The sequence below is a fragment of the Tinamus guttatus genome, unplaced genomic scaffold (assembly GCF_059628265.1).
Source record: "Tinamus guttatus ecotype Peru unplaced genomic scaffold, ASM5962826v1 Tinamus_guttatus_pri_ptg000153l, whole genome shotgun sequence".
In the NCBI taxonomy this organism is placed as follows: Eukaryota; Metazoa; Chordata; class Aves; order Tinamiformes; family Tinamidae; genus Tinamus; species Tinamus guttatus.
This window is the reverse complement of record NW_028288687.1, coordinates 655,369-681,557: the sequence shown is the minus strand read 5'-3', so window position 1 is coordinate 681,557 and position 26,189 is coordinate 655,369. Positions and strand designations below refer to the sequence as shown.

At 37.6% G+C, this 26,189-nt stretch overlaps 1 protein-coding gene across 1 annotated transcript; it reads right to left on the bottom strand.

Annotated features, from left to right (window-relative positions):
- Positions 1-527: 527 nt before the first annotated feature.
- On the bottom strand, positions 528-25,236 carry ITGB3BP (integrin subunit beta 3 binding protein). Its single transcript, XM_088522424.1, is given in 10 exon segments — positions 528-615; positions 617-652; positions 654-690; positions 6,422-6,481; positions 8,580-8,673; positions 9,748-9,826; positions 12,696-12,771; positions 17,797-17,935; positions 21,128-21,170; positions 25,130-25,236. Coding segments are annotated over 10 exon segments (657 nt in total). The 5' UTR covers positions 25,135-25,236.
- Positions 25,237-26,189: the final 953 nt, after the last annotated feature.

Sequence of the window (26,189 nt, the reverse complement as noted above, 5' to 3'; positions counted from 1 at the left end):
GCACAGTAACAACTGTTTTCCCATCGAGCTATTAGTCCTGACCACAGGCCTGCAGACGGCCTCGGTCTGCAGCTGCTTTAAGCAAGTTCATTATTCGAACGGCCCTACCTGGCCCTGGCAGCCGGAGAAGGCGCAGAGCGGCGGGCGGCCACACGCCTCAGTCAAGGAGCGACCTCAGGAACTCCGAGCTCCCGGCGGTCTGAACGTGCCCTGTGGAGGAAGACACGGCATTCGTGAACACAGCACTGCTATTTACAGTGGTGTTCATACAGCATTTGCGCACATCCCACACTAATATGAATTTAAGAAGCTACTGCAGTGGTTTAAGAGCACCCCCTTCATATAGTTAGTGTCTCAGCTGAGCAACAGTGATTTAGGAGGTTGTCTTAATTGCTTGTGAATGCATGCACATATGCTAAATTGTTACCAAAGAGCACAAAGCAGACTATAACACGTTACCAGTATTAGAAGCTGATCCTTTTGATCCTTCTTTTTTTTGATGCTAATAATAAACAAGTAAATAAAGATCAATAAGGTCTGTAGCAGAAGACCTTTCTCAAGGACACCATAAAGGGGACAACCATCCCTGGGACCTCCAAGGTGATGGCAAAAGAGGCAAAGCTACCTGAGCCCGGCTGCCCATTCCCCAGCATGAGGAGGGCAGCGAGGGCTGATGGTTTGAGCAGATGGCTGGAAGGAGGAGAAAAAAAACGTGTGTGAGAGTAGAAAGGAACTCGGGGAATGAGAGCATAAGGGGAAAGGGGCTGGAAGCAGGTGCCTCTGAGTGCCAAGATTTCCGAGTGGTTTCTGCAGCAGATGATCAGCTCTGATCTCAGTGAACTTGGTGCGTGCGGACGGCTCAGGCTTCATTTCAATTCTACCATTGCAAAAGGGTAAGAGACAACTCAGAATTATTTGTTCTACGCTGTACCGAGAACAACCAGATATTCACAGTGGCTTTTAGGCCGGAAAGACTCTAGAAGGAAATGGGCTGCATGGAAACCGGCACGGTGGGAGGAATCTAAGGCAGTGGAGGCACGGAGGGGATTCTCCCCAGTTTCTCCTTTTCTCGGTTGTCCTCCTCTCCTGCTGTGGTTTCCTGGATGTCCCACGCTTCTCATCCGTGACGCGATGGCCAAGTCCTGCGTGTGGATCTCACAGGGGCCTGGGGCACTACACAGAGCCGAGCCAGGCTAAGCCAGAAATTCTCTCCTAAACCAGGTCACAGATGGTTGCTTCAAAAAAAGGCACTTCTTTAGCTTTGCCTCAGGTAAAAGTTTCCAACATTTTACCAAATAAACACAATTAGTTTACACAAATGATCATTAACGAGCTACCAGTAACTGACTCCACTTTAGAAAAGGCCCAGAGGCCAGTGGGAACTTTCCAAGCATACCCCATGCTAGCACATTTTGACAAAGCTGTCACAGTTACAGTAATATTTGTACAGCTGGCATTATGATTTGGATATTCCAATAGTCAACGCAGAATATGGTTTACCTCCCAGCTGCCCCACAGAACCTCCAATGCCTGTCACAGCAGGACACAACTGGCTGTGTGTGAGCTCATGAGGATAGTGAGTTGCTTGAAACCAAACCACACCAAGACACCCAAACCCTTTCTCCTCTCTCGTCCTGTGCAGAACTCTTGATCACGTTTGACTTCATTACAGCAGCGGAGCTGCACAGGGCAAGGGAGCAGCTGGAAAGCCCCAGGACCCAACCGTGCTGGGATGGGGTGGTAGCAGCTTTGCTGTCCTTTCCCCTCGGCCCCTGTCCCCACTCGGCCCCCAAAAGCAGAACAAGGCAGAAGCTTCCCAAGTTTCCTTCCCCCTTCTTCTTCCACTGCCATTTTTCCCCAAGTTTGACTGCTCTAAAACATTTACAGATCTAAAAAGCAGGGAGAAAAAAAATGTTCACCTGTCAGGTGATATAAAACCAATCTTCTACTAAATGTGCCAGAATAATTTTTCTCCACCTCAACCACAGTTAAAACCTTCAGTCTATTCATTACTGTCTTTTTATAGTATTTTTATTTAATAAAACCTATTAAGACTACCATACAAATCTCTTTACTTATGCTTTTATCTTTTAACTGATCAATTTTTATATTGCTGACATCCCTTCTTCACCATTTGCTCATTTAAAAATTCATAGTATATGAGCTATGTCTCTGGAGAAAACGTCTATAAAATTTGTTACAGCTGGCAAATGTGTATGAGTCAGTGATAGCACATGACTAAATGCTTCACAGAAAATAAAATTTGTTTCTGTAGTAAGCAGAACTGTTTAAATGTTATTTATTTTTATGTTTCAAAGAAAATATATTGTGAAGTGCTGCATTGATTTAATACGCAACAATGTCTGTGTACACGCTGTACAAGGAAAATTTATGAAACCTTTGCACAACTCCTTTAATTGAATTTTCCAAATCTCTCACCACACACAAATAATCAATATCTTCTGCAGAGAAAACCAGTCAGAATTATTACAGTCTTTCTTTTCAATTTTGTTGTCATCAGCACATACAGAGCACCTGGATATTTGTAATGTCTGGATAGCAAGTTATTTACACCTCTTAAACATATAATTGCTACTAAGTGAGTCCAAACTAACGTTTCTTTTTTTTTTTCTATCTGAATTTTAAATAATTAGGTTCATGGGAGAAAGCAGTATTTATCCTCATGTAGAAGTTGCTACATGTAGCTGTTGAAAGAGCTACAATTCTTTTTAATTTTTTATTAAGCTTAATACACTAAAGTCTAGATCTGCTAGAATTAAAAATTAATAGTTATTCAGTCCGTAAAAAGTTACATAGGAAAACAGAGTATAAACAGGAGCAAAATTCATGAATAAATGTGGCTGACACCTACATATAAAATGCAGGTTGACAGTTCTATATGTATATACGTCGGTGGCCTATAGTCATATGTCTCATGTGCATTTCTGTATCTGCCACCCAAGTTAATAGCTTAATATTTCATCTACATAGCAGAGGATGTTATATCATGGGAGAGGTTTGTTATTTGCCCCCTTCTACCCAAAAAGCTTACCATGCCCGTGACCTCAGACCCTGCTACTTTCCAAAGCTCAGGTTGTATTTTAAAATGTGCACCTCTAAGGGGCAGCTACAACCCAACAGACCCACATCCTGCTAGCAAAGGAGAAATATTTATTTGGGGGTCAAGCAGAAACCTGATGACCAGCTCCCTGCCTTTGAGGAATACTCCTTCAATAGACAAGATTACTCGGCTGTACCGAGAAAATTGCGATTTTTGTGCACCAGACTAGGTGGCTTCTATTACCTCTTTTAGACTATGCAGGACTTTCCATACTTACAAACTAAGAAAAGGCCTTCTTGTATATAATGGCAGAAGACATACAGTCAAGATTAGCCAGAACAACACTTTAAATTCACAAGATACAATTTGTAATGGAATAGAGCACTCATACTTGAGATACACTTGGGGGCAATTCACTATTTATTTTAATTTTAAATGCAGGAGGGTAGAATCATTTCTCAGGGTCTCTGCATGGGGACAGCCAAAAAAGTGTTTAACTACGTCCTTGTGTAGCCACGTGTTCAGCACTGAAGTAATCTTAACCCAGTTTTAGTTCTGTCTCACTGGTGCTGTGGCTCTGCACAACACTTCTCCATCTCTGCCATTGACCTCCACCCAACGAGCCTGAGCTGGGCCAGCCGCAGCCGCGGTCACAAAGGGAGGATTTTAAGGTTTTAACGGAAGAGATTATCCAACTGCATTTTAATCTCAGGTACGGTGCTAAGGGAAACATATATCTTGGAGAAAAGCATTGCCTCTCTGTATGTACATGCTTCACGGGTACATTTGCTGCTGAATCCTTTGGCCTAATGCAGGTGTTTCTTTGCTGACTGGGGAGTTTTTGCATGAATTGGAGCAGATTAAGCTACCTGCAAGGAAAAATAGTTATTTTCCTGCCTGCTGGCATACAAGGTACAGCTGCCATGCTTCGTAGTTGTTTTAGAACAGAGGGCAGCATTTTCACTGTCTGCTTTGCAAAGCATAGAAAATCTGGGCAGGCCGGTGGGAACTTGGTGTTACTTGGACCATGTCTCTCGCGGTTTGTTTGCAATATTAATTTCAAATATGGTTAAATGAAAACCCATTTAGTTAACACTAAGAGATACCGTCTCTCAGAAAGCCCTTGCAAAGAGTGCACACAGTCACTTGTTTGGTATTAAAATGACGTGAAAGTAATGAACATTTAGAACTGAACTGTATCAGTGCTGGCGGTAGTAAACTTAACAAGGATAATTCTATTTGCCCTCAGGTTTGACAGGATGAACAACCAGAAAAAAAAAAGTATCTTGTAATTTCATTATAGGATACAGCCTGAAAATAGTTTTCCTTAATACTGCAAGTATTTGATCTTCTCAAACACTCTCTTATCGTTTCCTACTTAAAAAACAGTCAGGGACATGATTTATGTCAATGTTTTTCTTTTTAGGAAACAAAATATTAAGATAATTTGTAATAACCAGCTTAAGTAGCTTTCATTTTTCAAATGCTATCTTCACTCTTTCAAACTGGGAAACTATTAAATTTGCCTTTAACTTATGCCTATTGCAGCCTAAACATTTATTCTCAACACATATAAAATGTATTTTGGACTGTAGCAAACTGACTAGATTTCATCTCTTGGCAGCTGCTGTGCAGTTTGCTTACATTCTGTTCAAAAATATTTTGTTTACTGTAAATTCTAGTCATGGACAAACAATGATGCCATTTTTTATGCTGGTCACACAAAATGATATACTGAGTCCTACATAAAGCTGCCCATTGAGCAAGGAATGTTTTGTATTAATTTGTTTTAAGTAGAGGTTGTTTATGCAAAGCAAATTTCATGCCTCACCATGTGATATTAAGTTGTTTTAAGTAGAGGTTGTTTATGCAAAGCAAATTTCATGCCTTGCCATGTGATGATAATGTGACATTCCATCTGTTTCAAGCCACAGAATAGTCATAGGTTTTAAGTCCTGAGCATAACTAATTATAAATAACTACGAAAAAACATATCCAAAACTAAAAGGCAAAGCAAAACATCTCCAAATTCTTTTTAAAATGACACACCTTTAATGTCTCTACCACTTCCATATTTTCAAGACAGCAAAATGGACCTTACTCTTTGTCAAATCAAAAGTGAAATTTAAAGATGGTCAACTTATTGGGCCTTCAAATTGAGCTCATAGCTCTATTTCTACCCTACATTCACAAAGGTAGTATCTTATCCAGCAACGCTGATCGTTGGGCAGATGTTTAGCATTATGGGCTAGTTTCCAGAGCAAAGATGGGGCTATTAATGTGTATCCTGGTGGCCACTAAGGACAGACCCAAAGGAAGCAATGCCTATTCAAATGTGGAGTGGCCCATGGTGCTCAGCATTATCACTGCCTGATAAGAGCTGTGACCCCTGGAACTAAAGGACATATGGACATTGTACTGTCAAGCAAAGAGAGTAGATTGCACAAATGAGCCAAATTCAACTTCTCATTTTATGATAGTCTTCTTGGAGCCAAGGAAAATACTCTATTTTCTCATCACTATAAGAAGAAAATTCCCTACCAAAGAAAGACTTTAGTCAGAGAAATACACTGCAAGAATGGGCACAACAGGTACAATGGAAAAAAATCCTCCTGGCTGGGACAGCTGTGGCAGGCAAAACAGTTCAGATCACAACTTCGATTCTGCTCTTGCACATTTTAAGGTAGGATGCACAAAAGCTAACAGAAATACCAGAAGTGGTTAACGATCGTTGGTTTTAATGAGTGTGATACATAAGAAAACTTGTTTTCCATCCCCCTCGCCATCCCAGTTAAACAAGTGACTAGCGTGGCTATGTGGACCACACTATATTAAATGCCACCAACCTCAAATATTTTCTCAGCAATAGTTACAAAGAAAGCTAATAGTTTGGATTCCACAGTCCCCAAGAGTGTGCTAAAAACCTCACAAAACACATAGGTGATAAAGGTTCTGCTGCAAGGACAATATGTTACTTGGCTTGCACACTGAAAGTGCAGGATGGAGAGGAGGAAGAGGAAGAACAAGGATAACTGATATACATAGAGGGCATGTAAAATGTCTAAGACTTGATTTCACTTATTTCTAGAACATGCCTTTAATGCAGGACCATCATGATTTCTTCCATTATAGACTTTTATGGAGAAATATCTGACATAATGAAAACATCTGAAAAGATGAAATTTGTATTTGAGTGTAAAAGTTTAGGGTAGCCTGCATAATCTGCAGGAACACATTTGATTTTTATAATTTTTGCATGATAAGGGTTATCCATTTTTTTTAAATGGAAAGAACTGCTAAAAATGCATCAGTTAAATTATCAATGCACCTGTTACACAAGAATTATAAAAAATGCCTCACCTCGGACAGGTAGTTTTTCATGGCTTCTTTTCAACAGCTGTAATTCTTCTGCCTGACTCACTAGGGAAGAAACAAAGGTAAAGTCAAGAAACTTTACCATAGAGTTTTTAAGAAAAATAACTAACACGTATATTTTCTTTCTTATTGTCAACACACTTGTGTTTTAACTCTAGGGATAATAAAAAAGCTATCTGTGTACTGTGCACAAAATGTATGACATTTGCAAAATGAAAATAATTTGGAGTAGCTGTGTTTACAAGCCTCATACCATATTTTATCTCCCTCTCCCCCCCCCCTTTTTTTTTTTTAATCTTGTGCTGACATGGTGCTTCATTCCCAATTCAGAGACCAGGGAACACACCATTCTCTTCCATTTTGAAGGAAACAAGAAAGAAAAAAAAAAAAAGTTGACTTAATAGATAGTGTCAACAATAGGTCTGACATCTCATTTTCAACCTTCTCCTGGATTTTGCAGTCTTAATGCCCCTTAATGCCCTAATGTAGTGTGGGGTAGTAATGTAAATATAGGTTGTTTTCAGAAAACTTTCTCTTGTGTAAGAAAGTATCTGGTTATATGCATTACAGTAGCAAGTAGTACAGTGTATACATATGCAAAATGAAAACTGGATGACGGGAACACAAATCATGAGAGAAATGGTAATTTATACAACAGTTGTTCTTGGTGGTCCAAAAATACATTCCACTCCTAAATGCATGCTTTAGATATGTCAGCATTCTTGGAGAAGAAAAATCCTCTAGCTTGTGGCTTGACTGCGGTCCTTGTTTTCAAACATAATAACCATAACATAAATATGTATGCATGTACTATTTATGTACTATGTATGTACTACCCTGTGTGTTGCTCTGCTATTGCTAATTGCAGTGTTATTGCACTCTGCAGAACACAGAGCAGCCAGACAGGTTGTAGAATAATGTTTACTGGCAATACATCACATTTGGTAAAGAATAGGGAACTGTTTTATCCTTATCACACATTTGTCCAGGGAGTGGACACAGTGACACTGCATGTACTTCCCTGTCCAGGACTTCTGATCTGGGTCCTAACCCCTACAAGGGTCTGGTGTTAGAAGCCTGCAGGAAGAAAGACTGTTGGATACAACATCACATATGAAAAATCTTTGAGAAGTGTTGGTAGGTAAATATGACGAAATATATATATATATTTACACACACACACACACATCCCCATATCATTATCATGCCTTATTAGTATAGACAAGGGGGATGAGGGGGCATAGATTGGGGATGGATAAAGATGTTGCTTTTGTAAAAGCAAATAAACAAATTGTTTGAGGTATAGCCATTAAAGCCTGAACATCAACCAAACTCTTTGGTGCCCTTCATCTCTGAATCAGGATTTTTTTTTTTTTTTCTTACAGGAACCTCTGAATCTCTCAGTCCCTCCTGCTGTTATACCCAAGTGAAGAATGGCAAGTGTTTGTACATTAGAATACTGCCCCATTACACACACACCTCCCAACTTCCCAGTTGCAGAGATGTTTGGGAATGCTCTTTTAGCTGCAAAACATTCATGAGTCCCAAGATAAAAAACTTCCTACAAGGACACATAAGTTAATCTTTGGCTTTCTGGGTTTCTTTGGAAAAGTATTACAGATGTGGCATCTTTAAAGTGCCCTTACGCCAACACAACGAGCATCTGGTATGTCCATCATTTAAAGACACATGAATAGCTATTTTTAAAGCCTGGAAGCCTATATTCAGGCTAATCCTCCTCACAGGCAAACAAACAAAACAGCTTCCTTGCAGAAAGAGAAGAAAGGAAACCCAATCAAAGTGCTAACGTTTACTCTAATCACTAGCTAACTATCCACTAAGTATCTAACTATTTACATCAGAAAAGGTGTTGCTATTGCGAGTTCTTCCTCTGCATCCTGGCTAGTTAGAAGAGTGGGCAGTTGGAGTTGCCTCCTGTTATGTCCTTGGTTGGATGCACAAGGACATTTAAAGTGCATCTATAACAGACAGTGCTGACAAAGACAACTCGAGTATCAGGTGCCAGGAATATAACACGCCATTATAATAAGCAGTGGATTATAAATCTAGAGAGGGAAAAAAAAAGGAATGTTCCTTATTAAATTGTTGTAAAGGAGTAAAAATTATTGAAAATCCTCCTTACTTAGCACTTGGGTTTTCTGCATTTCGGCACTCAAGATACAAGACAAGTCGGAGACACCGATAACATTTTCAAGCTCTCTACTGCCCTCTAAAGCCTGGAAAGAAATATAATTAAACATATTATTAAAACTCTTGTATAGGTAAGTGGTTTTGAAACATCTAAAACTTACTAAACATATCTGAAAGTAGGAATGTTTCCTTTTAGAATTTTGCATAAGCTCTAGTGTGAAAGCAACTTCAGTGCATAGTGTTTTAAAAAAATGATACTTTTGAAAATGGAATTCTTGTGCCTTTGAAAAAGTACTTAAAAACCTCTTATTTGTGCTTCATTCATAACCTGTTAAAACAGATAAACACTCAATTCCCCCAAAACCTGATTTTGTAGCATGTACAAACCTTACTGTGTCAGTAATAAAGAAAAGCTATGAGCATTTAAGATTATATTGAAGACAATCCTAAGCATTCATGATATATCTAAAGATATTAATTATTGATTTAGTGAGAAATATAAAGGATTTTTCAGTTGAGTTTACTAAAACATTTCAATTAAGAGATTAGAAATCTGTAGTCTTTTTTTTTTTTTGTTCATACTACATTTGCAAGTAAAATAGATCAATACAATACCTGGAGAACATTGAATTATTTCTGAGGATACTGATATATAGGAACTAACTCTGTGTTAAATTTATTTAGAAATAAAATATGGAAAAAAAAGAGAAAAATTATTTACCTTTTAGCATGAATTAAATAGACTCTATTAAATGATGATACAGTGACGTTAAATGGTATAAAGGGATATTTAATTTTCAAAGACACTAGAATCTATGTAGTATTAATTCATACATCGCAGGAATTACAAATAATAGTTGGTAATACTTTCTATGTTTTTACTTGTGCACAAAATGAGCAGAGATGCAAATTAAAAAATAAATACTTGGAAAAGCAACTCTTCTGGTTTCAAAGAAGTTTCTATGTTCTGCACTTCCACACTCTCTCTTTTTTTTTAAAAAAAAATCTCCTGTCACATATGGATTTCCATGTTAAATATGTTTTATTTCCATAAAAATGACAACCTTCTTTAAAATATTTAAGTTTTACTTCGGGTCTTATGCTAAAGTTACATTAAACAAAAAACTAAACAAACAAACTTAAGTCAATGTAAATCAAACCTGTAGGCTGTTCAGATTCTCTCTCACTTTCAAAATTCTAGCCAATGAATTTTTAACTTTGGACTGCAATTTCATGAACCTGCATAAAAGATTAAAAACAAATTTCAATTAGTCACACATTACTACTTACTCAAAGTCATTATTTACCCTTCTCGCCCCCCTCCCCGCCCCGTTTTTTCTTAATATTGTTTTAGCATGGATCTTTATAAACTGGGAACAGATGGGCTGTGCAGGCACCTGATTGTGTCAAAACAACAAATATGGGTTGCCTTTGGTTAGACAGGAACTGCAAAGAAACATATCTCCTAATTTTAACAATAGGTAAATCAAGTTTAGGAATATTAGAGGATTTTCTTACGACCCGGCAAGAAGACAGTGGAAAAAACGGAATTAAACTAATTCATTTTCCAAAACATGAATTTAATCAAGAGGACAGGTTTTCAAAACCCTTGCACCATAAGACAGTGTTTGTGCTCACAGGACACATTAGAAGTTAAAATTAAGCCCCCTGCGGACAACCTCGCATGATGTTGTTTGTTACACTATCTCCCCTTTCACATCTAGGCTAGTTTCTCTTTGAAGTATATCAACACAGAAATCAAATGGAGACAACAGAAAACATCTACTGCTTCTTTGCATAGAAGGGAGACACACTTAAGAACACCTGAAATTCAATATTTATAAATAGAATTACACTATGAGGGAAAAAAAATTCATCACTATTGCATCTACATAGCAACAGAAGTCTATGCAGGAGAGAAAATACCATTGCTGGTGTATTGCAAAATACTTTTTTTTTTTTAAAGTGTACAGAAGTTCATATAAAATATTACCGTGTAGGTGTTATTTTATAAAGGAGTTTTATTGGTCTGTCACTAATGCCTGATATTCTGAAAATTTTTACTTTAAAAAAAAAACCACGCTGAATTGCTGCATGTAAACATTCATATGTTAAGAAAGACTATGATTATTCAAATTGTTCTGTAATTTTAAAGTTACAGTCACTAAGAAAAATGTCTATATATGTTGATCAAAGAATTTATTGTATGATGGAAAAATGCTTTCATCGGAGCTCAGAGCTTTCCACGGGTGCAGCAGTAAGATTTAATTTCTCAGCATCTGAAATGCCCAAACAAACCCAAACAATTCTGCTGCCTGTTGGGCTCTATCACTTATCCAAATGTCACAAATACTATTTGTCAGTGAAAATAAATGAATGTGTAAAATATCTATGGGATTTTTTTCTGGGACACTAGGTACTACTGCAATATTAAACACCAGCAACAGAGTGTAGAAGCTGAATGACAGAATCCACATGCACTTAGGTATCTAATGAAAGAAACCCACACAGATAGAAAAATTCAACCCTTTACTAAGTGTCTTGCAGGGAATACTGAAGCAGCGGGGCGATACTTCCAGTGACACAAACTCTGCCTGCAAGAGGAGCAGGAGGTGCAGTCTGGCCATTATCAGAAGCAGGAACACGGAGTACAAAGCAGTTGCTGCCAAAGAGACCGTTTGCACTGTGCTTGGAGGAGGTGAGTGCTCAGTGACAAGCTGCTAGAACAGGAAATTCATCTCACGGTGTATTCTGGAGAGAAAATATACAGGATCTGTGCAGGGCTTGGGAATTTAGGTAACAATTTGAACTGGGTGCCCAGGTTCTGGGTTTCAATGAAATATAGAGCACTTGTGTTGCACAGAACGATAGGAAAATTGGAAATGCTGCAGAGGAGAGATGAATAGATGCAGTACAGACGTAGTGGTGCTGAGCCATGAAGCACACCTTCTCAGAGAGATGTCAAAGATGCATACCAAGATTTCATCTTGGATAAATGTAGCACAGAAAAAAGAAATATTTGGAAGTCATCTGCTAACATATATTATTTGCGTTTACTCAAAAGTGGACTTACCACAAAACACAAAAGGCGAAGAAAAGCTACTGTTCATAGAAAGATGGGAGAAACTGGAGAGGAAGGGAATGAGATGGAGCCACCAGACGACATGTTGAAGGAACAACTAAGATGACAGGACAGCATGGCAGCATAGTAAGGTCTCAAGAGTAGAAGCATAGTCAGTGTTGAGAGATATGAATACAATTTCAGCTGATTTAAAAAGATGGAAACTAATAGGGGAGGATCTGGGATAACATTATTTTAGCTGGAAAAGGTATGAAATTTTAGATTTTTAGCTAGACAGAAGCTTTAAAAAGTCTAAGTATCTAAACTAAGTGTCTTAGTTTAAAAGCTCATAACTTCAAAGACTTCCAAGTTGGATAACTTTACATGAAGGTGAGAAGCATTAGATTAAATCAGATATTAATCAGATATTTCACCTGAAAACACTGAAGTGTTTTACTAAATGTGGACTATCCAAAGTCCTTTCATGTCAGTGGACCTAGGGATTAAAATAAGATGGTGGAAGAAAAGAGAAAAAAATTAAAGGATTTTGCAAAACAAACATGAAGTTTAATCATGACCGTTTGTGGTTAGCTTTACCACAAAGCACTTCTGTGATCTGGCCCTGTATCTTTGGCAATAGTTAATGCTTCCAAAAAAGAAAAAATATATATATATATAAAAGAAAGAATGCACACTTTCAAAAGAGTCTGGAAACACAAAATGCACATTTCTTTAGTTAACTTAATTACTATATATCTTTGTGTAGTATTGTGCATGTGACTTGTAACTGGCAGAGTATCAGATGCTCCAATACCAGTGAAAAGCAGCACTGGCTGCAGTTTTATTATATATATACACCTTATAGAGAGCTGTCTTATAGCTGTAAGACTGCCATCCAGTGCTTTTGAAAATCCATCCCTGGTTAACTGAAACTATTGAAAATAGTCACTAAAAATAATCACTATTAATTTAATTCTGTTAGAACCATTAGTATCTCTTGCAATTAAAAATCATGGAATTGCATCCACAATGCACTGAAATACTTACTCAACCTTCTCCTCTGTTTGAGGCTGCCCTCTTCTGGATAATCCGATCCCTGAATCTTTCTGCTCAGTTCCATATGCTAGAAGGTTTACAAGAAAACAAAACCAATAAAAGATAAAAATTACATATCTAGTATTTGAAGAAAAAAAAAAGTGTTAGTATTAACCTTACTGTTGAATGATCTTTTAGGGAAAGAAAAGCCTCACAATTTCCTAATAATGAAGCACACTACCACCATGTACCCTTTTGTAATTTGACCTCTCATCAGTTTAAAAGATACTTATTTTTGTGGTAACTTTGGGATTATAGTATTAATAATTGGAAGTTAGCATAGCTCTGACACACTGCTTCTGCATACTAGGCAGAAGCCTTTAATTCTATTAGCTTCCTAAATACAAAATATTTGCACAGATCTATGATACTGTAATGTCAGAGCAACGAAACCTCCATTTTCTTTTAATAAAAAGTGCCTGTGCCCCAATTCCATCTTGTAAGCAACTACAAGGAGACGGTGTAAATTACTTCCCCAGCTCTGACATGCTATATTGACAATACAATATTCTAGCTGAGTGCTTGTCATAGGATGGGGCATGATAAATCATATGCCAGTTGCCATTATTCTGCATGCCAAGTTGCATTTCTATATTTCAGTGCAGCAATATTTTGAGCAGCTACATGTTTCTATGAGGAAACAAGAGTAGGGTATTAGCACAAAAATCTAATCCTATGGATTTAATTAATAAAATCTGAGCTCACAAGTGGAATATGGTAAATAAACTCCCTGCTGATAAGAAACCTGCATGCTTTTTGTCACTTTAGGTTCAGCTTTTTTAAATGACCAAATTCCAATATAAGCATCTAGGAAATATTGCTTTCCCAAAACAGAGCATAGGGGAGATTTTCAGTGAAGCTGACAAGATTAAAAAAGTTAGTGCAGCACTAAATAAAGTCTCTGGCTCATTGACTGCCATCTACTCAGGTGATTCAACAGCCAGTTACAGAGACCTCGTATGTATAATGCAGAGTATGGACAGTAAACATCTGATTATACAAAAAAACCTAGTCCCACTCTAATTTTCCGTTTACACAACTTATTCCTGCCAAAACAATTCATACAAAAATCATATTTGAACAAAACAGATTAAAAGTTTATCCAGTGTATCAGTAACTGCTATTTTTAAAATCAGCACTTTACATTATGAGTTCTGCTTGTCCTCCAATTAGCGATTCAAGGGGGCTACGCATAACAGCGGAAAAAAAAGCATCCCTTCTAGCCCCTACTTAGATATTTAAAAGACAGCCTATGCTATTTTTGTCAGATTTCATGAAAAATATTTTAAGATGCAGATCTCACAGAATTATTTAGAGCAGTAATACTACAACAATAAATTTAATTCTCAGATAATTACAGGTTGTACAGAGTGATTAATGAAAACTTGATAGGATCCCACGGTCCAGAAGTCTTTGAAGAATCTGCTGGAACTAGCGTAGCTCCAGCTATTGAGGGTGTCCTGCTTCACACAGTCTGTATGGTCACCTTCCAACACTTTAGGCGTTACGCTTGTCTCAGCTCCAGCTAGAAAGGTCACATTTGAAGAGAAGAAATGGCCGAGCCTGAAGCTTGAAGACTTCATGTAATGTAGAACATTTTCAGTCACACATTCACTCTAATCTAGTCTCTCATTTTCTATTCCAATGTAAGAGTTCCCCTCTTTTGATACAGTTCTACCCTCTTGTACAACAGATTGAATACTTTCAGATTGGATACTTACTAAGATGGTGATGGTGTATGTATACATATGAAAAGGGCAGAGCAAAATTCATACACTCATTTGTTTTTCTTTCCCTTTAACAACGAGGTCATTAGTGTTTCAACAATTAGAGACTTAGAATTGCACACAGGTGAGTCAGCTTTGGAGCTGCTAGTACCTATAACCAATCAAGACTATACTCATTTGTCCAAAAAAAGATCTTTTTTCTGGTCCCCCAAAAGTACTCCAAGAGGCATATTCAATTAGTTAATTCCCAATGTCCCTCCAAACGATACAGGTATTTTCTTACAAATGCTTCAAGTTGGGCCAGTTGTAAACTGAAATGCAGCCTGATGGGAAAGACTTGGAGGGAACTACAACAGGTCTTAGTTGGGGGCTTAATAAAGCATCAATTTAGAACAGACTTTGCAGCGAGGTGCCTTCCACCCTTCACTGTAATGTGCCTCTTTTTAACACAAGACTGAAAAAGAGAGACTACACTAAGTATTAAGCACTGAATTCTTCTTGCTAGATTTATACTATTACATATAAGTATCAGCACTCAAGGATGGATTAAGTTTTAATTTTAATATTTTGTAAAACGTTTAGAAATTCCTCAGAATGACAAGGTGCTATAAAAGTTTAAGCTGTTCCACTACAGTAGCTAAAGGTTAAGACCCCAAAAGATTTCATTTTAAATCTAAGTACTCTAGAACTTGCATTTAAATCAGCCATCAATTATCTAACTGAAATTGCTGCTAGACCAGTACTATGGAAGGGCAGAATCCTAGATTGCTTTGGATATAAGTAAATTCATTTAAAATAAATCTCAAAAATATACCGGCCAACAATGGTGAGGAACTAGTGAAGATTTAATAGTCTGTTATTTTAAAAAATTATGAAATAAATGGGTTATAGGATTGTAGGTACTTTTCCAATGAATATACAAATTATCAGGCAGCTCAACAGAACAGTGCAACACCATAAAGGCAACTGTCTTACAATAAGGGTGGTTCATGTATTCCTGTAAAATAAGTGTCTATTTTTGAACAATCTTAGCATTATCCAACTAGTCTTCTGTGAAGCAGTTCTGCACACCATTACTCAAAAGCAAGTCATGTTCATAAGACAAGTAACTTCCATCTGTCTCCTCAAAGAGGGCACATTTACACATGCAACTTTGTGTAATTCACACACTGTAAAATAAGTCTTTATAGTTAATGGTGTTCATTTTGCAATAAAGTCTTGTTCTGTTTTCAGTGTTTTTTCAGAAGGAGAAGTGAAATGGTGGGTTTAAAGAACAGCTTGAAATTCGTGATATGACAGAAAGTCCATGCCACCATCTTCTAGCTATATGAACAGAGGAAGACACACGGCTACAGCTATATTACCAAATAATTATCCATCTAAATGTCAGCTATGAACACGTGATCTGTCTTTTTATAAGCAAAAAGAACATTCCCTTACGTCCATAATTTCAACATGGAAATATAGTCAGATTACACGACATTTTGTCATGTCCCATCTTGACAAAATAATAAACCAAATTAGGGAGAAGTGACCTGTGACATGACTGGTGCCTGTATGGGAATATTAACTGACTGGGCTAACAACAGCCCTATCTTGAGACTGGAAAAACAAAATCTCATTACTTATAAAGAGACTGTCCTAGACATCTGACCTGGAAATACTTCAGAAATATCTTTTTCTTTGCAGAAAGATAAAGCAGATGTACATTTACATGTCAAAACTGAAAGTTCCCTAAAACTAAGTCACCACACTGGTCACTAGGAGAGTGGCTTTCCACAGCTAGAAGAGTCTGAAAAAGTGGGGCTAGACTGCTAACTAACTTGACTTGAACTCTAAGGAGCACATAACTATCCACTTAGAAGTACTCAACAAACAAGAACACACAAAGACAGATCAAAAGGAAAAATGGCAGTACAGTAAAAAGTAAAACATTTCTTTTCCTGCTTAGTATGATTTACTAACGTGACTACTAACAGGAAAAAAAAAAACATAGCTATAATAGCAACAAACTCGTGACACTTCAACGCTTGTCCCAATATTTTGCTATTTTTAATAAGGAAATTATTAAGATGCTCTCAGATTGTAGTATTTTTAACTTGCAATCTTCAAGTTATTTTCATTTTTAGTTTTACCACTTTTGACAGATCCCAACATTTCTTGAGTACATTCATTAAAAAAAAAATCTCATTTGCATTTCTTTTAAAAAATTACTAATTTTATGAAGAAAAAAAAAACCCACACATGCACACAAAAATCTGCCCCCCGACTACCCATTTTTGCAGGTCCATTATGGGAGCACACTGTACAACCTATAACGCAAAAATTTCCAGATATCTAGACAAATTTCAAACAGTGGTTATTCTATCCTGCTCAGAATATTTCTACTCATCATAATTCATGAATGTTAGTGAAACTCAATTACTGCACATAAATTCCAAAATATATGGGGCATAAAAAGCTCTCTAACCTAACAAAAAGGCATAATAAGAACTGATGGCTGAAAATTAAAGACAGACAAATTCAAGTAAGACAGGAGAAATATATACATATATATATATATATTTTAAATAGTAAAGGCAATTCAACAAAAAATCACTAACAAGGGAAGTGATGGATTTTTTTTAATCATTCAAAGCCTTCAAATCAAAATTTAACCATTTTCTAGAAAACAAAAGCTACTGGGCTCAGAAAATTTGTTTTTTCTTTTTATTTAATAAAGCCACAGCAGATGATCTAGTGGTTCCCTAACCCTTAAAAAATAACCTATGCATGTATAAAAGCAAGTATGATTTACTGAAGAAATACTTCTGAAAAATTCACAGTTTGTTTATATCAAAATCATGATTGTTTAACTGAATGGACACATGTCCTAAAAAGAACTGGAAAGTTCTCCATTTATAAGAAAACACACACACAAAACACAAAAAAACCAGCAAGCTCACTGTCAGTAGGACATACCAGTTCTGTAAATGAAAGGTAGAACATTGTTAGCATAAAGCTGCCAAACGTCTAAGGCATGGATACAATTATTGGCAAAAATGCCAGTCTGGATTTTCTGTTTGTGTTCCTCAGTCAAAGTTGAACATACTTTGATATGGATCAACAAAAGGCAAAACTTGTTTCACAGTGATCATTAATCCACCCCCTCCAAAAAACACATGGAAAAGACAGGCGATCTAAAGATCAACCTCAGCTTTACCACAAAAGATCTAAATTCTTTAAGAGGAACAAGAAATCAAACACACCACATGAGACATAAATTACTAAACCAAGCCAATAACCAGAAAAGTGTTGCTGTAAGAAAACCAGAATGTTCAACTAACCATTTGATAGACCATTTCTGAGATTTTGTACATTATGACTTTTGGGAGATGAAAATGGACTCATTTGGCATGTTCCTGTTGTTGGTGAGTAGAAATTCAGATCTTTCTTTTTGGTCTTCAAGGGTGTTGCTTCAGATAGCTAAAATGCAGTAAAAGAATCTAGGTTAATATCGGCTAAAGAAAACTGACCATCCAAATCCCTTTGAGCCTACAATGGTTACAAATTCTCCTTTTGCAAGTGAATAGGTTCTGATTTTCACCCTTCCTAAAAGAAGGGTTATATGTTGAAACCAAACTAGTCAAAGCTTCTTTTAATAATATTTGGTAACAGTTTGTCCACATAATTCCTAACTTTATGCACTTCCATTTATTAAATGTATGTACAAGCACAAAATTAGTTTTACACAAAAATTAAGCTATTCAATCTCTAGCCTCCCAGGTCAATAAATAAATAAATACATTTTTAAAAGTAGCTTCCAGTATTCTGACATGAACACTTTCTGGAAAAGTAGTCTAAAAAAATTATTAAAGCAGCTGGCTTTATTTTTCGCACAGTGTTGAAACGTGACTCCTGAAACATCATCACCTACAAGCATCTTTAGATTTTAATTCTATCATATGATACTTATAATTAATAATAATAAATATTATATAATTAATACAACTAATAATACTTATTAGAATGATTTTCTAAACAAGGGTTAATTAGTCTCTCCCACAAAGAGTCCATTAAAAACACCACTTCTCCCCTCTCTGTTTTAAGTTTTCAGTGTATCTAGTGGTATAAAAGGATTGTGCAGATAAGTTATTTCAGAAGAAAACAAGTCTGTATTTCTGAAAAATTAACAGGGATTCTCTGGAGCACAGTTTACTCCATAGATTGGATGCTGCATTGCAACTCTGAGAAACTGTAATTCCGTTACAATAACACTCAGAAAAACATTTATCTGCACATCAAGAGCAACAACTCGCTTCCATCCAGAAAAGTCTAGAAGCTTTGAGTAACATCATTAATGACTGTATGAAAAAGGCAACGCACAGAAAAACCAAACACATGCAGCACTCAGAGGTGACTCCAGTGGGGTCAGCAGCATCTTACACTCTCAGAAACTACTGATCTAGCAACCAGGCGATTTTACATGTAAATCAACTTTAAGTATTAAGCAATACACACACTACCAGACCTACACTGATAGAAACAGCGTTACCAGGTGATCTAAAAATTAAACAAATGGGCAGAAAGATTCAACTGATAACAAGCTGGAAAACAACTTGACAAGTGGCAACATTCCCCTCTGCCCAACTTTTTCATTTCAAGATTAATCACCAGGCAAATAACCTGTGGCTTCCAAATAAGACTGGTCTCCCTAAAGCAGAGTTTTCTCTCAGATCTCTACAGAACTGTTTATGTATCACTTGCCTTCTTCATATCAATTGTCACTGAGTTCCATATAGTATTTATTTACTGGAAGCTTTATTAAACCTGATGAATCTGTAATCTCTTTAAGTTCATATCCTGTCAGAAAAAAAATGTAGTAGGTTATACCATTTCAATATCATGAGTAAAATATAAAATCCAGATCCTCACAAAGATCATTTTGACATTCTTCAAAGAAACCATGTCAAAGCCAAGCTGAAAAAATTAAACTGTTATTTGTGTTTTGTTTATGGCCATTTTCTCTGCAATGTCAAATTGCTCATGCATTCTCCTTTCATACTCACGTGTTGTCCTGTTTTGCTCGAGGAAGAGCCTCATACTACTCCTTCCTCTTTAAACCAAATAAAAGAAAAGGAACCAAAACTTTTTCTTCAAGCCTACCTAGGATTTCTAGGACCCAAGTCCTAGAAATTACATTTCATTATTGCACAAATTACTGACAGAAAATACTAATTTTATATAATTAAACTGAGGAGGTATTATAATAAAAAATGTTACTAAAAGTATACATTACAGAGGCAGTAAATATAAAACTAGGAATATGAGTTGTACTAACATGTATAATGGACTATTATGTAACTCAGAAGTTTTCTTCTTAATTTCAGACAATTAGCAGTTGATTTAAATGTCCTGAAGCACAATACTCCATTTTTCACCCCTATTTCCACATAAATATGCATATTCTTGTTATCTATGTGAATGATTGGTTGTGTTACAGCCTTGCTCTTTGCCTCGCCAAAATTTCAGAGTATTTGCTGGAGGAGAAGACAGGAAGGGAAGGAGAGAGAGAAATAGCTTTAAGACAGAAAAAAAAATGGGTTTAATTTCAGCTGGACCACTCATCTACAAAAATATTACTAGAACCTGAGAAACAGATGCAAAATTACAGTCACAGCTGCATTCTGAGCAGAACAAGTTGGGTAATAGTACACTAAGCTGCTAATTAAATTGTTAATGATTTTTTTTAGTGCCACTGCGGTATTTTGCCACCTTTGTTTAAATTAAAAAAAAAAAAAGTAGCAAATATTTTAAGTTGCAAATTTCTCATTTGCTAAATACCCAGTGAGACCTCTAAATAGGTACTGCATATAAACAAATCTCTCTGAAATGACATAGATGTGGAGATTTATTGGAAACTCATTTACTGATTAGCTATTTCTCTTTATATTCTTTTCCAAAATTTTCCTTCCCTTAAACACTACAAGCTTCTCTCTCTCGGTGTTTGCAGCAACACCCACTGGCGATAGGAGTGGATAATAAACTGACATATGTCACGACATGCGGGTACTGGGAACATACTATAGCTGCATTTACAAAAAATAATAGCAACAGTACAATTTTATTTTTATTGTGATAACTGTGGTGAAATTCATTGCAGTGTTAGCATTTTATTGTTCCATTATGTCAGCCTAGCTGAGGGAGGTAATTATATCCTTGTCATGAAAATGCCTTTAATGTTTTCATTTCAATTTTGGAGTTTATAATATGCAGATTACAGCATTATCATAATTCCATATTGTTACATGTACAATTACATGGCAGAACATTTGCTTCCAGTATAATAGAGCTAATTTCTAATAAATGATTTCACGACAGATCCTAACTCATTCAGCTCTTGGGTAAATAGTGAAGATAATAAAAACATGCATATTTCTCCCGTTATTTTCAACCCTCTCACGCAAACATACATTATTTAAAGCCAGGCAATTCTATGACAAACGGAAGACAATAAATTTTATTCTAAGATTTTCAGCGATAATTTTGTGCCTAGACAACATCCAATCTGTGACACTATAAACACAGTTCTAATGAAATATCATCTTCTCTCTTTCTCTAAATATATATACACATATATACACCTTCCCCAGATGATTCCATACACAAGATACTCACATTATCTTTTTTAACAGTGTCCAACTTTAGTGCTCTCTTAACTCTACAAGAGAAAGATATGGACAAGTTTTATGAACATCTAGGCACAAAGATTTCTGGTAATAAGGTCTATAATCAGTAATTTCAAAGTCATTTATCCTTCTCATATATAGCATTAAAAAATGTAATGCATGTAAGAAAACTAATGTCACCTAAAGCAAATATAGAACTAGTTAAAATACTACATAATAAAAACATTGCTTATTTAGAAGGGTAAAGTGTTTGCATAAGAAAATCCAATTCTTTATACCACAAATAAAATGAAGACACTGAAGGGAAATTGCACAGGAGTCTATTAAAACATATATTTGTCTCTTTCTCAAAGACTAGAGATAAAGAAAAATAAAGAAAAACAAGATCATTATCTTTTACGTACCTTCTGAGCAAGTGTTGAAATTATTCTGCTATTAGCAGAAATAATGTATTAGGCATTTAAAACACAGGTACAGCCAAGGTGAAAAAAGTAGTTCTTCCCATCATTTTAGCTCTTAACATGATTCAGTGCTACTAGGCTATGACTTAACTGGGGAACAGATGCTCTATGTCTTTACAGGTCCCCAAACCATTAGAAAATAGTTTCTAGTCTTCTTCACTATACTGATTCAGGAACATGCCAAGCTCTCTCTGCAAAATCTGCTCTGCTGAACTGGATGCCCAGCTGTTAATGGCAACGCTAGGAGAGGAAAGCTGAATATTTATAATACTTTATATCGTACAGCTGTCTTCTAAAGAGCAGTCATCAAAATTTTATTGAATGCAGACTAAATACTCAAAGGAAAGAAAGGTCAACATAAATTAAGACTATTTTTCCCAGAGACAACGGAAACTTTTTAAGCACATTCTTAAATCTTAACAACAGTTTAAAGTATTTTATAAAACAAGGAACAAAAGTCTTTATAACGACAGTCTCCATTAAACACGTATAACACATCATATTTCTAGAACTCAGTTCAGTTTTCGTCTCAGAAAAGAATGTTTTGTCCCACAATAATTAATCTGAGCTCATTCCAAACATACCCTCTTTTAATTTATTTTACTATTCCAAAAGTGCAAATTAAAGTATTTGAAAAAAGTGGAATGAAAGTACATCTTTGAAATATAATACAGGAAATGGTGTTAAGGAAAAATGTTTTTACAATTATCTTCTTTAAAAGGGGGATGGAATTTTCTATTTTTAAAAGGGGGATAAGAAATATTCCATCTACAAAAAGCCAAGTAAACAGGTAACATAATTTTCCTATATAAAAAAGTGACTGAATTTCTTGCCAAAGGGCAGTTAAAGTTGTAACAGTTTGATGGAATTCTTTACAATGTATTTCTTTTTTTAAATAGCAACCCATATTGCTTAAGGAATGCAGACTCCATTACATCTTCCACCTCAGTGGCAGCAGAGAAACATTATATTTATTAATACACCTACTCTGCAAGGGCGCTCTAGGGGCCAATGCATTTGCATGTTTTACTAAGGCATGTAATGATGGAAGCTTTTACGATGGAACTCAAAAGAAGCTGGAAGCCAAAGTAAAGCAGAATCTGGGACTCAGCATAGCTTTAGGATGAAGATATATGAGAAACTACTTGAAAATCTAACTAAATTATAAACATTTAGAAAAAGTCTTAGGGAAAAAGTTGTGGACTGGTCAAGATTATGTTATTTAAAGTCTGTCAAATACCTGGTTTGCCAGTGAAGCTGCAGAGAACCCAGATTTCCCTCTGCTGGCCTGCAAAACCACTGCAAATACTTGGGCCAGGGGCAGCCTCATTGCAGGCAAACACTTTGCCACGGGAAGGAGCTGTCGAGGGGGAACTTTGGGCTTTCTGAAGTTGACTTAGCCCCACTTTCCCGAGAGGAAGAGTCAGATTCCATCCTACCCAGCAGTCTGGTTTGCTCATGGGCTATTACGAGTTATCCCCTCCTGGGAGCAGGAAAATCTCTGCGGACCAGTCATTCACTCAAAATAAGTTAAATTTGTGCTCTTTCCATCTATGCTTGCTCCCTGGCTGAGATGAATGGAACACAACTCACCCAGACATCTAACTGGTAGACCCAGTTGGCCAAAGGCTTTTCTCTCAGATCTGTCAAAGGATAACATGGAGAAAAACCTACACATGCATCTATAGGATGAGCAAAGTTTCTGAAGTGTTTTAGAAAGTGCAAAGTAGGAAGAGCCCCAGATTCAGTTTAGTTCATCTTTTTCACATGGCTGGACAAGCCTTACTATGGCTCTGGAGTAGAATCCAGGGTGAAAATCGGAGCAAAAGAAGAAAAAATAAAGAGTTGCTTATCTACGTTTTCTATCTATGAATTGATTCAAAAAGTCCCTACCAGGTCTTTTTTTTTTTTTTTTTTTTTTTAAACTATGCAAAGTATGATGGTACATGTCTAAAGCTTGCTGCATATCTTAACAATGAGCATTGTGCCCATAATATTTATCATGTTAAAAGAATACATGCAATTGGTACAGCATATTGTTAAACTAGCGCTGTGGGCCATACTGTCAGTCTTTTACTGATACTGGTAGATCTTTACTCATCCTAAGAGTGTTTGGATAAAACAACTTATCTGAGAAACTACTTGGCAATGAGAGTCTATGTATGCAATTTAACTTTGTATATGGAAACAGAATTTAAATAGATACTTTTTAATTCTACATATATATTACCTCCTTCATAATTCACTTATGAATGAATGGAATGGTAACAGTTGCATGCAGGTGTAGTAGGTTCCCCACACGCAGAAAAAGAATATATGGAGTCAGCAACTTGATCATATTCACTTTCATTAAAAAATACCCTAGGGATGATTGCAATGCATTTTGAGACCACATCAGTTACCTTTCTCTTAAGCTTCTGCGATCACTGGAAAAATAACTCTATGGTACTTTTGTATTGATTTAACTTCAAAACTTGCAGCAAAAAACACCCCATTAATTGGAAGAAACAGAAGGAATATGCAGTTATTTTCCACATTAAGATTAATTAGTAATTAAGCTCAAACAGCTAGCAAGAAACAGACTTTAAAAAAAAAATAAAAATCAAAGCTCATGTTTTACATTGGGAATTTTGCATAACTATTCTCTGGCATGATTAATTTCAAGTGATCAGAAGAAAGACTGGCAGAGCTTGGAAGCTACCTTAAATCTAAAATAACAGTTGTCTTTGAAACGGCATAGGAGGCTGTAAAGTCAAAGAGCCCAAGTCTAGGCACAGATGGCAGGACAGCATCTTACGGCCTCACCTGTAGTGCTGAAATTAGCAACGCCCTACGCAATTTTGTTGTTGTTCCTCATAATTCCACAATGAGGAAAGATAAACAGAAATAACACAAGTCTTTTATCCAGCCCATTGTTTTATAAATTGCAAAGAATGAGAGAGATAAGAATGGAGTTTATCCAAATAGGATACAATTTGAGCTGGAAAATCTTACGGAAAATAGGCATAGTAAATGTAAAACAGCACAAACCCCAGGTGCTAATTCAGCACAAACCACCCACACCAAACGGCTTCTGCCTTTTTTTCTGCCCCTACCACAACACCTTGCAGGTTCTGCCCTCATGGGGAGATGAAAAAACAAGATAAATGGGAAGGTGGGCAAGCAGAGGCCGGACTATGAGTTCTGCCACGGGGCTTCACCCATCGCAAAGCCACCTAAACTCCACGGAGACAAGGCCCTGTCGTACGGAACCTCGCGTTCAATATTTCCTGGGTCTCATGAAAAAAAATAGAGCGAGGAAAATAAAATAAAATAAATAGAATAAAATATCCTCCCTCAGCGCCTCACAGCGGCCCCCGTGCCAGCGGCCGCCGCTCCCTCTACTCCCCCTCCCCCCGCCCCGCAACGGTCGCCCAACGGTCGCCCAACGGTCGCGCGCGCCCCAACGGCCACTCGCGCTCCCCTCAGGGGCCGCAGCCGCGGGGGAAAAGGCTGAAAGCGGCGCCCCGGAGCCCCTGCCCGGCACCTACGACATAGCGCTGCCTTCAGCCGCCGCCGCCACTTTGCAGATTTCCCGCCCAGCGCCGCCGCCGTGCAGCGGTCAAACGCCGCCGGCTGGAAACGGCGCAGCGAGGGCGGGCCGCGGCCCCGGGAGGGCGGGCCGAGCCGAGCCGAGCCGAGCCGAGCCGAGCCGAGCCGAGCCGAGCCGAGCCGAGCCGAGCCGAGCCGAGCCGAGCCGAGCCCGGCGGAGCCGGCATCCCTGAGGCCTGCGGGCCCTCCGGCCCCGAGCTCGGGGCTGCGCGACGCGGGGGAGCCGGGCCCATCTCCTTTCTCCCCCCGCAGGAAGCTTCGTGTGGAGCCAGCGCGGGCCCGAGGTGAGGCTTGGCCGCAGGCGGGCGGGGGAGTCCTCAGACGGACGGCTTGATCCCCTTTGGAAGCGGAGGGGAGAGATGGGAAGAGGAAAATAAGGTCGTTTTAATGTCTTTTGCACTAAGTTGGACTGGAAATCCAGCCTGAGAAGATTCCTGCACCAGCTACAGGGAGAGACAATAAAATTTGTGTGTTGAGAGAGCTTCCTCATCACAGCTGAGTGAGGCCTGGGCATTTTGGGCTTAAAAAACTTTTAAGTAGCAGCAAACTTTCCAAATGATGTGCTGTTTACTATGGCTGGAGGTGAGTCCTGCCCTTGAGCCTGTGACAGGAAAGGCAACGTTGCCAGGGAGGGCACCACTTAATTCCCACTTGGAAGATGATTTTCATATGTTGAAACTACAGGGAATAGAACTAGGAGTAACAGTTAGGCCGTGTTTTCCTCATGCTTCAGCCATGGCTGGATTGCTCCCCACTGTCTGCTTTGTCTAAAGCTTCATTTGTCCAGTCAAGATTTTTAAAATGACCCAAGCCAGGGGGCTGCGAGTAGCACTATTACTAAGCTATTGCTCACTGGATGTCTGCTCAACGTAATAGCAGCAATTCTTGGCAGAAGTGTAGCCAACATAAGAAATGTCTTCGTAATGGGAAGTCTAGGAGTGTAAACGAGAGTTCACATTTTATAAACTAGTTACTGGAAAATTAACATTTATTCTTCTT